This window comes from Geotrypetes seraphini, chromosome 6 (assembly GCF_902459505.1).
Source record: "Geotrypetes seraphini chromosome 6, aGeoSer1.1, whole genome shotgun sequence".
NCBI classification, from domain to species: Eukaryota; Metazoa; Chordata; class Amphibia; order Gymnophiona; family Dermophiidae; genus Geotrypetes; species Geotrypetes seraphini.
The window spans coordinates 64035709-64054369 of record NC_047089.1 but is presented as its reverse complement, the minus strand read 5'-3'; the positions used below and the strand labels follow the sequence as shown (position 1 = coordinate 64054369).

The following is an 18661-nucleotide window of genomic DNA, read 5'->3' as shown; positions in this document are numbered from 1 at the left end:
GTGATATCGTTTTTGAGTTGACAAAATAACTACAGATTTATTCACGGTACACTTTCCACTAATGTACACACATCCACTCAAAGTAAAACAAAAATGACTTGCATACTTCCAGAAAAAGAGCACAGCAGGCAGTAACCCGCACAGGGTGGCAGTTCCAACCCTAAGCACCTGACTGAGAAGACTAGATGGGTCAGGCTAGCCTATATCTGCTGTCAGTTACTATGATATACACTTAGGTTAAAAGTACTCCACAGAATACTTTACTACACAAAAATATGTTTCAAATCTGTTCAAAATCAGTATCAAGAGCATTTTATTTTGAAAAATCCAAATTGAAAAGCAAAACAAAAAAACTAATGGTGAGATCCTGACAGCGACGATTTCTGTTTCACTGTACAATCAGCAGAGTCATTGGAAATCCAAGTCTTGTGTTGCACAATCCGGAGGTATTTGAGAATTCTGATTAAATGCAATTAAGCATTAAGGTATTTTGCATGATGCTTTATATGGTCATTAATAAATGTAGAAATGAAGAAGTAGCTGTGATCGTAGCCCTAGAAGAGGAAACAAATGCACCATTAGCACTACGACAACAATCTCACCATATGCAACAATATTGGCTTTTCTTAGTTTCAAGTTTATTATGGCTTAATATACCACTTTAAATACCAAAGCAGTTTACATTGTACAAAATTTAAAAAAAAAAAACAGCAAAGAAAAAAAAAGAAAAACGATAATTAAAATCAGGGGAAAGGACATACATATAAAAATTTCAATTGGCAAGACATGGGGAGGGAAAAGGGCAGGATTACAATTCTTAAATTAGTGTCAATTAACTACCGTTGTTTCCCAGAAAATAAGCCCTAGCATGATTTTCAGGGTAGGTTTTAATATAAGCCCTACCCCTGAAAATAAGCCCTAGTCGTCAGCAGCAGTGCTTCCCCCCCCAACCCTTCCATGCAAACCCCAACCACAAGCTGAAATACCTGGAAACAAATGGCATTGTCAGCAGCACAGGCTGGATCGCGGCCTGCCCTTCTCACGCCAGGCTGTTCCGTGCCACGTTGCTGATGACATCAGTGATGTGGCAGAGGAACACCCGGACGTGAAAAGGGCAGGCCGTGATCCACCCTGTGCTGCCGATACTATTGTTTGTTTCCAGATATTTCAGCTCGCGGTTGGGGTTCACATGAAGGGGAGAGGTGCACTGCGGCAGCGGGAGGGGGGAAGAGGGATAGAAACTTCAAGGGTTCTGCTGCACAAGTGATGAGGGAGGGATGGAAGGGATAGAAGCTGCAAGGGTTCTGCTGCACAGGAGGATGTGAGGGAGGGAGGCATAGAAAGTTACTGCACAAGGGGATGGGTGAGAGGGGAGGAAAGATGCTACACATGTGGGGGGAGATAAAGGCAATAGGAAGAGTTGGGGTGGAGGAGAGGAAGGGAGAGATAATCATTGTACATGAAAAAAAATAAGACCTACCCAAAAATAAGACCTAGTACCTTTTTTGGGCCCCAAATTAATATAAGACAGTGTCTTATTTTCAGGGAAACATGGTACAAAATAAAAACATAAAATGGAAAGTCTTCATGGGAGAGAACAGGCATAGAGCTGTGTGCTAACCAACTACTACAATGGCTCCCTGAATAATGAGAGTGAAGTATCAAAGTGATAAATTATAGCACAAAATAATGAAAATAGGATGAAATAATATTGACATAATAATCAACTGTATGCAAACCTTTCTTCACTAAAAGATAGTACTTGTCAGTCATAAGTAATTTCCTCATCACCTTTATTCAGCCTTAAATTTCACCTTCGGTCCTTACATGAACAGAGCTCACAGTCTGCAATTGTGCCTCTATTAAGACCCTAAGATGGCAATTTTATAAATGGAATTTTCATGTGTAAAAGCCTTTTTAGGTGCTTGAAAGGGTTTTAATAAAAATTACTTCAGAAGTATTGCACATAATATACAGTCTGTGCGGTCAAAAAGCAGTGTGTACTTTCAGGTGGCCACATTACAGGCTCAATGATATATATGATATAAATAGCTGCAATTTCTAATAGTTTACTTTTAGCACTTTATAAAGAATATAAGTGCCTATATGTCTTTATAAAGTTAAGGGGGGAGGAAGCTCGGATGCACTAAAATGTGCCGAGGTAGGATGGAATGGGCACCCCTCCTGCCAAGAATCTTCACGCGGGAGGAGGAAAAGGTGGAGAGTTGGCACTTTTTTTTTTTAATGGGGGTCAGGTATTGTGCGTGTGTAACAGATGCACCACATCTGTGCCACTTAAAAAAAAGCCCCATCAGCTAAGTGACAGGAGGCTGCTTTGGGGCTTCCCCTGCTACAACAGCTGTTCAGGCTTCCCAAAACTGGTTTTGCGAATGTGCAAGAGGTGGTTTCTAAATGAGCAATCGGATGGGATAATGACTGCTTTCTACAAAAAAAAAAAAAATCATTTACAAGGGCAGCCGTTTGTACAATCAATCGCTGTTTAGAAACTGCCCCCCCTCCCTCCCCCCACCGCAAAAAAACAGACCAGTGACCCACACAGTCTTAACTACCATTTTTTGTGCATCTAGCCCTAGATGTCATGAGTTGAGGTTGTAGGGTGGGAGATTTAGGAATAATGTCAGGAAATACTTTTTCACAGAAAGGATGGTAGATGCCTTGAATGCTCTCTCACAAAAGGCTATGAAGGTGATGGAATTCGTGAACGCATGGGATAAAAAACAGAGAAACACTATATAGAAAAAGGATGGAATCCAATTAAAACAAGACTTAAAATGATCTCAGAACTGGAGTGAGCTTTAATAGAAGTTTCAGAGGTTGGGAAGTAATACCAATACTGGGTAGACTTCTATGGTCTAGGTCCCATAAATAGCAAAACCAGATCAGGATTGAGGCTGGAGTGGGCTTTGATAACAACACCAGTAGTTAGGAAGTAGAACCGATGCCAGGCAGGGAGAGAAGAAGATAAAGTATATTAGTATTTAATCATGAAGAAGTGGAACCTGTGCAGAGCGCTAAATTCAACTCTGGCAACTCTGATGGGCAGACTGGATGGACCCTACACTTACTAAGTTAATATGACTGGGACTGGCTGGGGGATGCCTCTCACTGTTCAAGAGCAAAATCTATTCCGATCCAGGAAGGAAGTGAAAGCAACAAACAAATCCCGGCATTCAAAGAAACCAGAGAAGTGGAGAAGCTGAACTAGCAAGTCCCAGGTTTATTTGCATAAAAATTTAAATTAAAAACAATGCACACAGTTTTGGATATTACTAGTCTAATAAAAGCAGCCAATTGCTCACAATAATGAATGGCACTGGCTCTAAAAAGTCAAAGATAGGTGTTCCAAATGTTGTGGGAGGGGGTGTATGTGGTGTAGTGGGTGTTGTGAGGTGAGGTTGTGAGTTCAAATTCCATGCTGCTCCTTATGACCCTGGGCAAGTCACTTCACCTCACATAACCCCGGCCCCTCCACCAACCCCTTCCTCCCTCACCTGACTCCCCCTCGACCCTCTCTCCTCTTCCCTTCTCTAGCCCAATCTAATCCACAATTTTCAGCTAAACTGTTATACATCTCCCTTTCATTGCAGACTACTGTAAATTGTAACTTCATTGCTGTCTGTTGTAAATTGTAAATTGTTGTAATTTACTGTAAATCTACAGGTAATTTGTTTGTAAATCTGCTTGTAACATGTTGTAAATAAGCTTGTCAATGCAGACCATTTGTTAATTGTTGTAAACCGCCTAGAACTCGATGGGTATGGCGGTATATAAGAATAAAGTTATTATTATTATTATTATTATTAATCCCCCATTGCCCCAGGTACATTAGATAGAGTGTGAGTCCACCAGGACAAATAGGGAAAAATACTTGTGTACCTGAATGTAAACCACTTAGGCTATATGTGATATTTAAATACTTAAATAGTAATAATAGCTAGGTGCAAATGTGACTGGTGATGGCTAGATATAACTCCAAATGCAGCAAATCCACTGACAGTGTTAACAGTGTGATGGACTTCAACTGAGGGGTCCATGACTGAAAACAACCATCTGAGTCAAATGTGGACAAAATACGAAAAGCTAGAATGAGTGCAATAAAACCCCCACTGGCGAAAAAGACGGGATGGGAAAATGAGGACGGGGAAAAAAAAATTTGTCCCCATGTCATTCTCTAGCTGAAAGCTATCATTAAGGCAAAATACAGCAATGGAGATGACCGGCTTGCAAGTGGAGTCCTTTTTGATCAGAAGATTTTTGTAAATATAACTGTGGTGCTTCAAGGCTGATCCCTAAAAACTTCTGATGTTTATCAGCATGATGTTTGATGCAGACTATGTTTCCAAAACATGGTCCTGTGTCGGGTCTTAGTTGTGCTGCCTTGAAAAGAATTTAATAGATTGGGAATTCAATCTTTGGCTCTCCTCTGGTGTTTTGTTTCAAGCCCTTTGCTTCTCCCCTCTCCTGCAGTTGTCAGTGCTTAAGCTACAGCTCTTCCGCCTTTCCGCCCCATCAATCATCTGTTTACTAGGTCACTGCTGGAAATACGTGCCTGTAATTCAGGGAGTGCTTTGAGAAGGATATTAAAACTGGCAGGGCGGGACAACTATAGGTAAAGGACAAAGGCGACCAAGTCGTCTCCTTGTCCCACTTTCCCCTACCGGATGGGGAACCACCAACAAGAAAGTAGCATTCTTCTTTCCTACTGCTTCACAGATCTCAGCTTTGGTATCTTGCACTTTCACAGCTCATGTGCATCATTAAAGCATACCTTGAGTCTTCCCCTAGTCTCCAACTTCTAGCAGCACCCTTCTTCCTGGTTTGCATAATGCTAGGTGATTTATGCTACTTTTTCTCTCTCAAAGAAAACCACTTATATATTTTCAGTAAAATTTGCTTTCTTCCACACAATAAACAACAATTTCACCATTTAAGTTAACATTGGGCTAGATAGAAAATAAGGCAGGACAAGCTCGTTAATTGGGAGATCTAACTTGCTTTTGCCTACAAGTGTGTTCTCCAGTATTCTATAAATGTGTATAAAAATCAGGAAGAAATAGGGTCAATGGAGGCGTCAGCCCAGAAAGCTCACTTTTCTACTAGTAAGAGAAATTGAACTTAGTAGGTGCAATCATCTTGGGAAGGATAAAACAACCAAACCGTAGCAGTTAAAAGGATGAGAAAAGAGACCTAAAATACACAAGTTAGCACAAATCCCAGGATTCCAAGATGGGTGTACAACTTAATTGGCTAATGAACTGTTAATCATTAATAACTGGATGCCAACAACCAATTGACATTAATTGGAACCAATTAGGATTTGCACTCACATCTGACTGTGTGCTATTCTGTAACACTGGGCGCCTAAATCCCATAGTGTGCCACCCAAAAGGGGCATGCCTAAGAGGGGGCATGGGTGGGTCAGCGGCATTTCCAAAAATTGGGTGGTGTTATAGAATAATGATCTCTGCACCCAGTTTAGGTGCTGGGATTTACACCAGATTTCAGTAGACGAAAATGGGGGAATCGGCACAAAGTCCTTTCCAGAACAGCACTTCGTGCTGATCTTTTCTAGGGCTGATTTTTGAGCACCATTTATAGAATTCTCCCCAAATTTCTTTTGTAAAAATTACAGATTGCTGCTCCAAGTAGTAAATTATCAGGATGGAATAAAGCACAAAAGTTGTATAATTATGAATGCTCTTAACAAAAACCTTGCCCTTCCAAACTTAAAAGCTGTTTCATCAGTACTTGCCTGTTGTAGTCTAAACACAACTGGGATCTTTCTCTCTGTGCAAGCAGCAATAAAGTTGTCAGGAAGTAACTGTCCTGCTGCGAGAAACTGGTCATCTTTGCCTTGATCAATCAGTATGTCCAGCTGGGAACCGGAATAGGACTTTGCAAGAAGTGTTGCATCATAGGGCTGCAAAAGAAAGCAAAATCTAAAGTGGCCATTCTTGCACTTCTTGATCTCCTCAGCTAAGATGGGCCTATACTTATTAAATGCTCCTGACTGTGTCCAAAAGCTGTAATTGGGTATAAGGGAATGTTGAACTGGATGAATATTTAATGGGCCAGTTATGGTTGGCTGCACTGTGCAGCCGACACATTTGGTGTACAAAAAAGGAGAGAGATGGCTGCTGCTATTGAAGAAACATTTGAAGGTTAAAGGTGCGATGCTGAGCGTTAAGTCTAGGAGAATTTCCAGCAGTATCCCTGGATGGCAAAATGACACATGATTTTTTTTTTAAGCTGGAGCTCTAAATATCCAGCTGGGACAGCGGGTAAGAAATCTTTTAAATAAATAAACAAAAAAACATTCTAAAATGGGTACACCCTAACTCAGGGGTAGGGAACTCTGGTCCTCGAAAGCCGTATTCCAGTTGGGTTTTCAGGATTTCCCCAATGAATATGCATTGAAAGCAGTGCATGCAAATAGATCTCATGCATATTCATTGGGGAAATCCTGAAAACCCGACTGGAATACGGCTCTCGAGGACCGGAGTTCCCTACCCCTGCCCTAACTGAATCTGACAAATACCTGTAGCACTGTGTGTATTTTAGACAAATGCAAGTATTTTCTGAAATGCCCACTGGAACTGAGCACATTTCAACTGGGACCTTTCAATTCTAACCTATGTTCTGAATGAAATGGGGGAGGAAGGGCTGCGGCTCACTGGTTGGGCTTCTGCCTCTGCACTCAGGAGGTCGTGAGATCAAGTCCTGGTGCTATTCCTTGTGACCCTGGGCAAGTCCTCCAGTCCCCACTGCTTGGAAATGCCAAAGCAACAAAAAGGCAATATACGAGTCCTTTCAACCTCTGTGGGGTTCTAGCAGACAAGCTGAAATGCCATCATTAGGATCCTGCCCTATAATTTTTAGTTTGAGGATATTAATGAAGGATCTGAGGCTTATGCCATTGTTTAAATAGAGACGTTAACATTCTAGCTAGTAACTTGAGGACTATGGAAAGATATGGGTTCCTTTTCAGAAATAATTACGGCTTCTGATTTTAGGTTCTAATTGATACTCAATGCAAAAAGCTAAAAAGGAAACAGCAACAACAAAAAGAAGCCATACAACCCTCATGCCTCCACCACCCCCAAACTTCAAATAGACATTAACTTGATAAACACCAGAAATGCACCACATCCCCTATGACTCTCTCAGCTCACCCTCTGAGGTGTTTTTGTACCCTTCACTCAGTTTTTATACATATCTGATTTCCACCGAGAATGGTACCATGTACCACCTGAGGAGCGAACACACTAACAAAACAATGCTTAGTCTCTAATTAGCTAGAAAATAATCACCTAAATCAACATCTAACAACATAATCCCTATAATTCACAAGCCTAACCACTGTGTAATTTAAGTATATAATTTGAAATATAAATAAAAAAGTTAACATGAACGGAATACATTTCTTTATCAACTCTGTCTTAGTAAGTAGTACTATGGAACTATGTACATTCATAAATGTACATCTGGAACGTGTCATAAAAATTTATAATCAGAAAAGCTTTGGGGAGGAAATTATATAAATGGAACCCTACCGGCGCCTAAGAGGGAAATGTCGTTTCAAACAGTACTTAAATAAAATCTTAAGGTGTTTACCGGTGCCTAAACAAATGGCACCAGAATTGCGTCTAACGCCACTGTAGGAGTGGCTAATGCCAGAAGTGGCATTAGGCACCACTGGAAGCATGATTCACGTCACAGGTAGGTGGTGGAAACGTAGGCCTTGAAAACCCTGGTCTACATTTCTGGCACCTACGCTGGAGGCACAATTCTCAAAACAGCACCAAAATCGGTGGCCACTTTTAAGGCAGCTGCCGACAACGGCGCAGTTTAGAGAATCCAGGCCTTTGTTGTTCTTTTTTTCAATGATTTTTGTTTTGTTCTTAAGATAGTACGAGTTAGTTTTTCAAAACTCCACCTATTTAGAAATTGTTTCCCATCGTTATTTATCCAAACAAATCAGAGCACTACTTAGAACCCCTCTACAGTCAGCACTCAAGGAGAAATCAGGAGGGATGCCCACTATCTCCTTCTGGCAGATCCGCCTCTTCAAATGGTGGGCTTTACCTTCCCGGTGCATCCTTAGATACAGTGGGATGGGCCTAAGGTCCTGATTGGCTTAGGCCTCTAAGGCCCCTCCCAGAATACACTGGGACAACCCACTATTTTGAAGGGGCGGGCCTGCCAGCAGGTGGGCATCTCTCCTGCCGGTCTTCATTAGAAGGAATAGGGGAGATGGAGGGTGTGTGTGTGTGGTCCAGGCAGTGGCAGCTGAGGCAGGAAGGAGTGGGAATCTCTCCTGCCGATCCTATGGAGGGGGGTTGTCAGGGGTGCAGAAGGGGGCTTAGCATAGCCTTTTGGGTTATTTTTTTAATGGGCACAGATGTTGTGCCTATTAAAACACACGCATATCTGTGTCCATTAACCCCCCACACACACAAGAAAAAAAACAACAAACAAACAAAAAAACTGCTCTTCCTGCTCCGAAGCCTCTGGTGGCTTTGGGCAGTTCTGTGGCTCAATTGTTTAGGGCAGGAAGAGAAGCTTGACAGGAGGGAGGAGCTATGCCTAGCATTTGCTCTTCTGGGCAAGCACAATTCCCCCACCCTTTTACCGACAATTCTCCGTACAAATAGCATGCTTATAATTTGCATGCTATTGTGCTGAGCATCGCTAGTAAAAGAAAAATCACTCCTATCACGGTATTTTTTTACCATGGTGTCGGAGATTTGTGCATCTGGACCCAAATCCCTTCTGCTAGGAACAAATACATGCCTCAGGGACTCTATTAACCATAGTAAAATTTGAAGTTACCATGGTTTAATACAGGATTTTACTGAGTGATGGCTGCAAATTAAAGAGCACCTATTAGGGATGTTCCCATAATTTTTTCTTGCAGGTCTCCTGTTAACATTAATGTTGGTGTACGGCACCTGCTCCTGGCTAAATCAAGTACTTAGTACTTCCTATACAGGAAGGCTTTAAATGTTTCTATAATAACTCCATGTTAGATTGTGGTAAGTGCAGCATGTTAACTGCTAAATGCCTTCCATGCTCACTTTTTGCCAATACCATGCCCTCTAACACAAAGAGAACTTAATGTGTGGTTTAACGTGCAGTAACAACTAAATTACTCTAAAATCACTTAACAGCTCTGTGCCAGTAGTAACCGAAGTGGCAAACTGTGCATTAATCCATAAATTCTTTATACAGCACTGTAAATTGTGCACGCAAATCGATGTGCACAGTCAATTTGCATGCACAACTTAGTTGTTTAACAAGCCAGTCACTTGGTAGGTGCATTCTATAAAATTGGTGGGCATCTGTTCTAGTGTGTGAATCTCAAAAGGGTGTGTGGCCAGGGGAAGAGCATGGGTGTTCCTAAAAGTTAAGCGCACTGTGTACTACTTAGGCCTAGGTTTTAGGCCTGTGTACTACTTAGGCCTATGTTTTAGGTCTAAATGAGTGCACTTAAATGTCAGTGATGTGAATGCTCAGGGTGATTCTATATATGGCACGTGCCTTTTATAGAATCATGCTACGTGCCGTTCTGATCGACAATGAGTTTTTTAGGCGCCAAATATTGAACCAGGCCCTAAGTGCTTAATGTGGTTTAGTAAAAAGGGCTCTTAAGTGTGAAAACACATTAGCTGTAAGCAGGTTTTACAAAATGTACTGGACATCTATAAATACTGGTTCATACCCTACCTCCCATTTGGTTTGATCCACTCCTAAGTATCCATTGAAGGCTTTTCTTCCCCACGGGCACTGGGTTGGGTTACAGATTGGAGCAAATGCTGATACACTCTACTCAGGAAAAAAAAATTAAAAAGGGCATTACACCTCTTGACTAACCAATTAGAAACACAGAAACCTTATGGCAGATAAAGGCCAATTAGAAACACAGAAACCTGATGGCAGATAAAGGCCAAATGACCCATCCAGTCTGCCCATCCACAGTAACCATTATCTCTTCCTCTCTCTAAGAGATTCCACATGCCTACCCCATGCTTTCTTGAATTCAGACATCCCATTCATTTTACTCCAGGGGCTGGCATCTCAGAAAGTGTTAGACCCTGGAGTAGAAGGAATGGGATGAGACCCCTATAATAAAGGCAGGGAGAGAGGGAGAGAATGATAAACCTTTTTATTACAACTGAAACAATACTAAACTAAACTAAGCCTTAGGTTTATATACCGCATCTTCTCCACGGAAGTGGAGCTCGGCACGGTTTACAAAGCTTAAATATATAAGAAGAGAGGAGAAAGATTTACAAGAGTATACGAGCAGAAGGTAATAAACAGGAGAAGAGAAGATCTTATGTTAGAAGAAATGATTATATGTTAGAAAAGAGCCAGGTTTTCAATTGTTTGCGGAATAATTGGAGGGAGCCCAGGTTCCGCAGCGGGATAGTGAGATCGTTCCAAAGGCCCGTGATTTTGGAGACGAGGGACTTTCCCAGTTTGCCCGCATAGAGAATACCGTGCAGAGAGGGGAAGGATAGTTTATGTCTGTGGGCGGATCTGGTGGTAGCAGGCCTTGAGGCGTTAAAAGATAGTGGGATTAGGGGCGGAAGGATGCCGTGAATGATCTTGAAAGCCAGACAGGAGCATTTGAAGTGAATTCTGGAAAGCATTAGGAGCCAGTGAAGATTGGCAAGTAGTGGGGAGACGTGTTCGAATTTGCGTTTTGCAAAAATCAACTTGGCTGCGGTATTTTGGATAAGCTGGAGTCTGTGGAAACTTTTTTTTGTAAGGCATAAATAAATGGCATTACAGTAGTCGAGTTTGGAGAGGATGGTGGATTGTACAAGGATGGCGAAATGTTTTTGGTGAAAGTAGGATCTTACTTTCCTCAGCATGTGGAGGCTGAAAAAGCATGATTTTGCCAAGGAATTGAGGTGATCGTTGAGGGAGAGAGAAGAATCGATAATGAAGCCGAGAACCTTGCTTGAGAACTCAAGGTGGAGAGCCGAGCCTCTGGGTAGTGTGAAAAGGGTAGGCAGGTATTCTAATTTTGGGCCGAGCCAGAGTAATTTTGGTTTTGATTCATTTAACTTCATCTGTACTGAGAGGGACCATGCGTGAAGTCTCATTATGCATGAAGTAATGTTTTCTTGGAGGTTTGTGAGGTTCTGGTCTGTTTCGAGGAGGATAAAGATATCGTCGGCATATGTGTATATTGTTTCAAGGGGGGATAATTTGAGGAGCTTCAGGGAGGTCATATATATGTTGAATAGAATAGGGGATAGGGGAGAACCCTGTGGGACACCGCAACATGGTGTCCACGGAGCGGATCTGGAGCCATTTGTGTTGACAATGTAGGAGCGAGAGTGAAGGAAGTTTGAGAACCATTTTAGGACGAAGGAGTCTATTCCTATTTCGGAAAGTTGGTAAATTAGTATGTCATGGTGCACAACGTCGAAAGCTGCTGATAGATCGAATTGTAGTAGAACAGCAAATTTGTTTCGAGAGTGTAGTTGTTGCACCTTTGAAATTAAGGAAAGTAGGAGGGACTCGGTGCTGTAATTGGGTCTAAATCTGTATTGGAAGTGTTGGAGAATGGAGAAACTATCTAGGTAAGAAGAGAGCTGAGTGGCGACTATGGTCTCTAGCAGTTTAGTTAAAAGAGGGATATTTGCTATGGGGCGGTAGTTCGATGGTAAGGAAGGGTCGAGATCGGCTTTTTTCAGAAGAGGGGATAAGGCGATGTGTCCCATTTCTGTGGAGAACAGGCCCAATAGTAAAGCTTTATTTATAAGGCTGGTGAGGGAAGAAATGGCCTGTGCGGGAATGTGTTTGTAAAGGTAGGATGGGAAAGGGTCTAGGATGCATTTGCAGGATTTAAGTTTGAGGCAAAGTTTAGCAACCAGGGGTTTGGATACGAGTTCGAAGGAGGTCCATGATCTGTCAGCAGGGATAGGGTTGGAGTCATTTGGAGGAAGAGAGTTGTAGGAGACATTTGTGCACCTGAGACCAGGAGAGAGATCTAAAATCAGGCATTTCTCCAACTGCAAGACAGAAGGAGTGGTATACATAGTAATCTTCCCTTGTGGACTTCTATGTATTGGAAAGATCAAAAGACAATTTAATAAAAAAGACCATTGAGCATAAAAGTGCCATCAAGAGACAACAGGGAGAACCCCTCGATGGAACACAGCATCCTTCAAGGTCATTCTTTTGAGTACCACTGCTCCTGTATTATGGCTATCCCAAGACCATCAAGGAGGGGAGGAGACATTGTTAAGTTTGCTGCTGAAAAATGAACTATGGGGGGGGCGTGGCTTGGAGCACGCAAAATGGTCGCATAGCAACAGAGCTCCCTGAACTCAGACAACTAAAGGAAAGAAAACAGCTGCTAAGAATCGCTCACCTGCGTTATAAAAACAAAAAATAACTTCTGAATGGCTACCACAAGGCAAGGCAAATCGGAGAAGCCGTGCACTTCCGGTGTATCGGCAAAAAGATCTAAAGTGACTCCGGTGTTGCCGTCGAGTGTCCCGATCCCGTTGGAAACAGAGGAATTCTCAGATAAAGCAGATATAATGGCAGAGCTATTTAAAATTAAATTAATGCTGACAGACAACGCTGGCAAAATTTCTGAGGTAAAGGAGGAAGTGCTGGGTCTGAGGCAGGAGATCCAGACTGACAGGCAGAGGATGTCTGTGATTGAGGAGAGAATTGAACTGCTGGAAACTGTCACACAAAAGTGTGACAGTGAAAGACAAAATGTAGAAAGCGTGAAAAATCAGCTGATAGATTTGGAGAATCGGGGGAAAAGGAAGAACATCAGAGTGCTTGGACTGGCTGAAAATCTTGACGGGGGAGACACTATACAGTTTTTAGAGAACTTACTACCTAAACTGTTACAGTTAAACTCCAAGTGGCCGTTGGAGATAGAACGTGCACATAGAATCCCTTCAAAAAAACCAGTGAATCAGAGTGGCCCCAGACCCTTGATTTTTAAAGTTTTGAGATACCAGCAAGCTTTAGAAATCCTGAAAGTAGCAAAAGCGAACAAAAATTTAAATTATAAAGGGTCTAAATTGTTATTGGTTCCAGACTTTGCAAAACATACTGCAAACATCAGAAAGCAGTTTCTTATGCTGAGGCAGCAGTTGAAAGAAAAAGGTTACATATACGGCTTGTACTATCCATCTACAATGCGAATATCTACTGGAAATAAGTCCTGGTATTTTCAAGACCCTGCAAAACTTAAAGAATTTCTATCACAAGAGGAACCGATGTCTACATAAAGGAAAATTGATTAAAGGAAAAAGAGAAAATGGAGAAGACTCATTTTGAAGAGAAGAAAAGAGGGGGAAAAAAAAAAAAAGGAAGACAGAAGGAAAAAAAAAAAAAAAAGAAGTGGATTGATACTGGTCCAAGTTATTTTTACTGCATTTTATTGCAGATGAAGAGCTTTTGACTAATTTTTCAATATTGTGAAATTACTGATACATTTTTAATTTAACAAGAAATTATCTATGAGAGATATTATAAATATAATATATATATTTACCTAACTACTAATTACTAACCATCCTGAATAACAATAATTGATTAATATGAGGAAATAAATATAGGATATTACATATTTCAAAAGGGATTATTAATAAAATAGGAAATAATTTTAGACTTTTATTAATAAATATGAAAATATATATTTTATTCAAATATTTATTTATATTGAATATATCATGATTGATTTTTAAATGAGAATGTTATAAATAAATTGGTTAGATGCTAATAGTAATATATTAATGCTATGAATGAATATATTTAAATTAACAATGAATATTTAATATACATGGAATTATAGTTAAAATTGAAAATGTTAACAAAATATTAAGATAGGATATATATTACTTTGAAAGGAAGATATATTTATAATTTATATGAATTAATTAAGTATGATTCTTAATATAATGATATATTTTACCTAGATACTAATTGATATGAAATATAAAAATTATTAAATAAAGGGTTAAGCCTGGGAATTGGGTTTTTTAAAGAAGAGATAATTACTAAGGAGATAAAGATTTTTAAGATACTATTATTTATATGAATAACTTATATGAATGAAAATTTATTTGAATAGTTATATTTGAATTCATTATAGATAATTTTATGTTATTTGCTACAATGAACTATTAATATTAATGATAATAATTATTAATTGAATGATTGAATATGTAAGGATAGAAATAATGAAATATTAAATATGTGGGGGAAAAAAGAATAGCTGAATTTTTGAGAGATATTAATTCAATATGGAGGGATATTAGTTGTATGGGGGAGGGGGTTTAGGGTCTGCTATACCAATGTGTGTTCCAGATCAGACAATGATTATGGGGGGGAGGGGAGGGAGCATAGAGAGAGGGAGGGGGGTTCACAGTAATAATATATTGATGAGGATTGAAAATGGGATAAATGTAAAATTTGAATTTTTCTTTTATAATCTTATTTTAGGGGGGGGGGAAAGAGATGGGGGAATTGGATAAATGAATTATATTTACTTAATGTGCTGAGGTCTGGTCATCTTTTTTATTTTAGAAATATTTGCCAAAATTTAATTATAAAATAGATGGATATAAAAATTTATTCTATTAACGTCAATGGTTTAAATCATCCTATTAAGAGAAAGAAAGTACTAACGTTCCTTAAAAAGCAAAATGCGGACATATATTTTATTCAAGAGTCGCACCTTTCTGATATTGAATCTAAAAAGTTATCTGGGGGTTGGATTTCTAAATGCTTCTTTGCACCTGCAATGGGGGAAAAAGCTGGGGTTGCTGTCCTGATAAATAGGAAGTGCAATGCTGATTTCAAATTAATAAACTATGATCCCTTAGGAAGATGGGTGCATATCAAAATGGTTCTGGGAAATACAACCCTGGATTTATTAAATTTATATGCTCCTAATTCGAATCAAATGGAGTTTTTCAAACAAGTTCAACAATTACTGTTACCACTGGCTACTTCTAATTTAATCGTAGCAGGGGATTTCAATGCTGTAATGGATCCAATTTTGGATAAGAGACCAAGTAGAATTATGAAATCGTTAGGTTTAGATAATTTGGTTCAATCTTGTAATTTAGTTGATATATGGCGTATTCTTCAATTTAATGATCAGGAATTCTCTTTTTGTTCTCAGGTCCATAAATCTTTCTCACAAATTGATTATATATTCGTGTCTAATAATATAGCGCAGCGAGTGATGAATGCAGTTATTGATCCCATTATAATTTCAGACCATGCTGGTGTGTAGATTGACTAAGAATAATGATATAGTACATTTCGATCCAATTTGGAGATTTGATAATGCTTTACTTGCGGACTCGAACTTTCTGGAAGATTTTAAATTAAAGATGAATTAATTTTTTCAAATAAATAATTCGGACAATATTAATGCTGAGATTTTGTGGGACGCATTTAAAGCAACAATAAGAGGAAATATTATTTCATATTCAGCATTTATCAAAAAACAACTTAAAAAACAATATGTTGATCTGGAAAACCAAATTAAAGTATTAGAAAATAAATTAATTAAGAACTGGGAACATAATACATTACAAAGTTTATTAAAAATAAAAGCGAAATATAATGAGATTTCTTCTCAATTTGTGAGGAAAGATATCTTCTATAAGCAAGTTCAGTACTATGGTAATTCAAACAAAGCTGGAAGATTATTAGCTAATTTTCTTAAAGCAAAAAAAAGGAAATCTAAGATTATTGCAATTAAAGATACACAAGGCAACACACACACTAACACCAAAGATATTTTAATACAATTTCTTGATTTTTATAAAGATTTATATTCTTCTGAATCTTATGAAAATAAAGAACAAGAGGGATTAAATTTCTTAAACTCATTTATTGGACCAAATGTTCCGGATCATATAAAACGAAGTTTAGAAGATCCTATATCTTTAAAAGAAATAGAATCAGCATTGAAGTCTCTTAGAGTTGGATCCACTCCGGGTGGTGATGGATATACTGTTGAATTATATAAAACATTTCAAAATATCATCTTACCATATTTATTAAATTTGTATCAATATCAAATAAATAATGGGAATATATCAGGTACTATGGCTGATTCGGTAATTATTGTCTTACTAAAACCAAACAAGGATCCTACCTTGGTTTTAAACTACAGGCCTATCTCTTTATTAAATGTAGATGGTAAGTTGATTGCTAAAGTATTAGCAATAAGATTGGCAAAAGCTCTTCCTTTTATTATTGATGTACACCAAACAGGATTTATTGCTAAAAGACACTCATCAAACAATACTAGATTAGCATTCCACTTTTTAAATTTAGTGAAAAATATGAATAATCCAGCTTTTATGCTATCTTTAGATGCAGAAAAAGCATTTGATAGAGTGGAATGGAGTTATATGTATCAAGCTCTGGAATGGTTTGGAATAGGCCCCGGTTTTATTAAAATGATTCAGACATTGTATAGCTCTCCTGGTGCAAGATTATATATTAATAACAATTTATCAGATAGATTTAACTTGCGTAGGGGAGTTAGACAAGGATGTCCTTTGTCCCCCTTACTTTTTGATATTGTTTTAGAACCCTTATTAATTGCAATTAATCAAACTAAGGAGATAAAGGGAATCCCATTTTCTTACTGGGAATTTAAACTTTCTGCATATGCAGATGATATATTATTATATTTAAGAGAACCGGGGAATACTGTTCCAAGTTTACTTAATCTTCTAGAGAAATTTGGGAAATTTTCTGGATATAAAATTAATTGGAGTAAATCGGAAATTCTTCCAATTAATGTTCACTGTACCAAAGGATTATTTGATTCATATTCATTTATTTGGAAAGAAGAAGGATTAAAATATTTAGGTATTATTATCAAAAATACAATTGAAGATACAGTAAAAGAAAATGAAAAACTTTTATTAAAAAAAATAACAGAAATGTGTGAGCAATGGAATCCTTTACATCTTTCTTGGTGGGGAAGAGTCCAAACAATTAAAATGATGATATTGCATGTGGTTTGTTATCAAATGAGTATGATACCAATATTTTTTCAGGGGTCATTTTATAAAAAGTTAAACAATATCCTTACAAAATTTGTTTGGTTTGGGAAAAGACCCAGAATTGCTTTAGTATCTTTACAAAGACCAATTGTGGAGGGAGGGGTAAATTTTCCAAATTTTTATAGGTACCATCAAGCCTATATTCTAAGACAGGGTATGTATTGGATCCTCCCAGATCTCATGGAGAATGTACCAGATTGGCTATATCTAGAACGGCGGCTCCTGTTCCCACTACATCCAGAACATCTAATTAGTATAAACATACCAAGAAGATATAAGGATAACAGAATTTTATTGGATACTTGGAAGACGTTAAGATATGTTAGTAATCTATCACCAGAACCAATTGCTAAATCATTAAATCAATCAATTTGGGTAAATTCCAGGATCAAGATTGGCGGATACAAAATCGTCTGGAAACAATGGATAATTGCAGGTATACGAACATTGAATGATATTATTTCAGAAGGAGCAATGCTTAGTTTTTCACAATTGCAACATAAATTTGGATTAAATAAAACACAATATTTTAAATGGTTGCAATTGAAGCAAGCTATTCAGGCAGGGTTCCCTGAATGGAAAGCTCTTAATACTCAATATAGTCTGCAGGTTCTATGTTTCCAGGCGGATTTTTTGGGTCACCAAGCCGCAAAATGGTATAAATTGTTAAATGGATTTTTAAACAAAAAAAAAGAAAACTGGACTTAGGGATATTTGGAGTATTGAGATTGGTCAGACAATTTCTTAATCTCAATGGCCACGATTTTGGTCCTGGAGATTAAGATCTACAAAGTCAGCATCTATGAGTCAAACTCGGTTGTTTTTGTTACATAGAACTTTATGGACCCCTACGCGTTTACAAAAAATAGATAGTACTAGATCTAATAGATGCTGGCATTGCAGAGTAGAAGTCGGGACATTAGATCACTTAATTTTTTTTTGTCCCTGTATAAATGCATTTTGGAAACTAATTTGGCCCCAAATTAATGAATTACTAGAAAATCATGTAGGACTCTCATATGATACTATACTATTTGGTACAGCAATGAGAACTCAGAGTCCGATTTCAGCAAACAATAACAAACTATTATTAATATTGACAGGGGTCGCCATGCAACAAATAACTCAAAATTGGAAGGACTACACCAAATTAAATTTTACATTTTGGTGGAATTCAGTCTGTCATATATACAAAATGGAAAAAACAATAGCATTACAACAGGGAAATATTCATAATTTTAAGAAAATTTGGGAACCATAGACTCGATATTCCAATGATCAGGTTTCATAGCACATTAGTAATGGATATATTAGATTGGGGAAGGGTGGGAATGTATATTATATGGATTTAAGAAATGAAGAAAGGGGAGGGTTAAATTTTATGTGATAAGATGAATTACTTGTAATCACAATTTTTCATGTATTAATTGAAGTTTATGTAAAATTAAATTATTGTAAGAATGAAAAATTTATAAATAAAATATTTAAAAAAAAAAAGAAAAATGAATTATGTTTTGTTGTCAAATTTAAGACTCTTACCAAATAGACCAAATATG

The 18661-nt window shown here is 38.2% G+C and overlaps 1 protein-coding gene across 1 annotated transcript in view; it reads right to left on the bottom strand.

Moving 5' to 3' along the window:
• Positions 1 to 289: 289 nt before the first annotated feature.
• The window catches only part of ESD (esterase D), a 65623-nt gene continuing 47251 nt past the window's right edge, over positions 290 to 18661 (bottom strand). Inside the window, exons 7-9 of the mRNA XM_033948777.1 lie at positions 9748 to 9846; positions 5774 to 5941; positions 290 to 554 (exon numbers count right to left, since the gene is read on the bottom strand). Coding sequence (XP_033804668.1) covers positions 474 to 554; positions 5774 to 5941; positions 9748 to 9846 — 348 coding nt within the window. The 3' untranslated portion in view covers positions 290 to 473. The remainder of the gene's footprint in view (positions 555 to 5773; positions 5942 to 9747; positions 9847 to 18661) is intronic.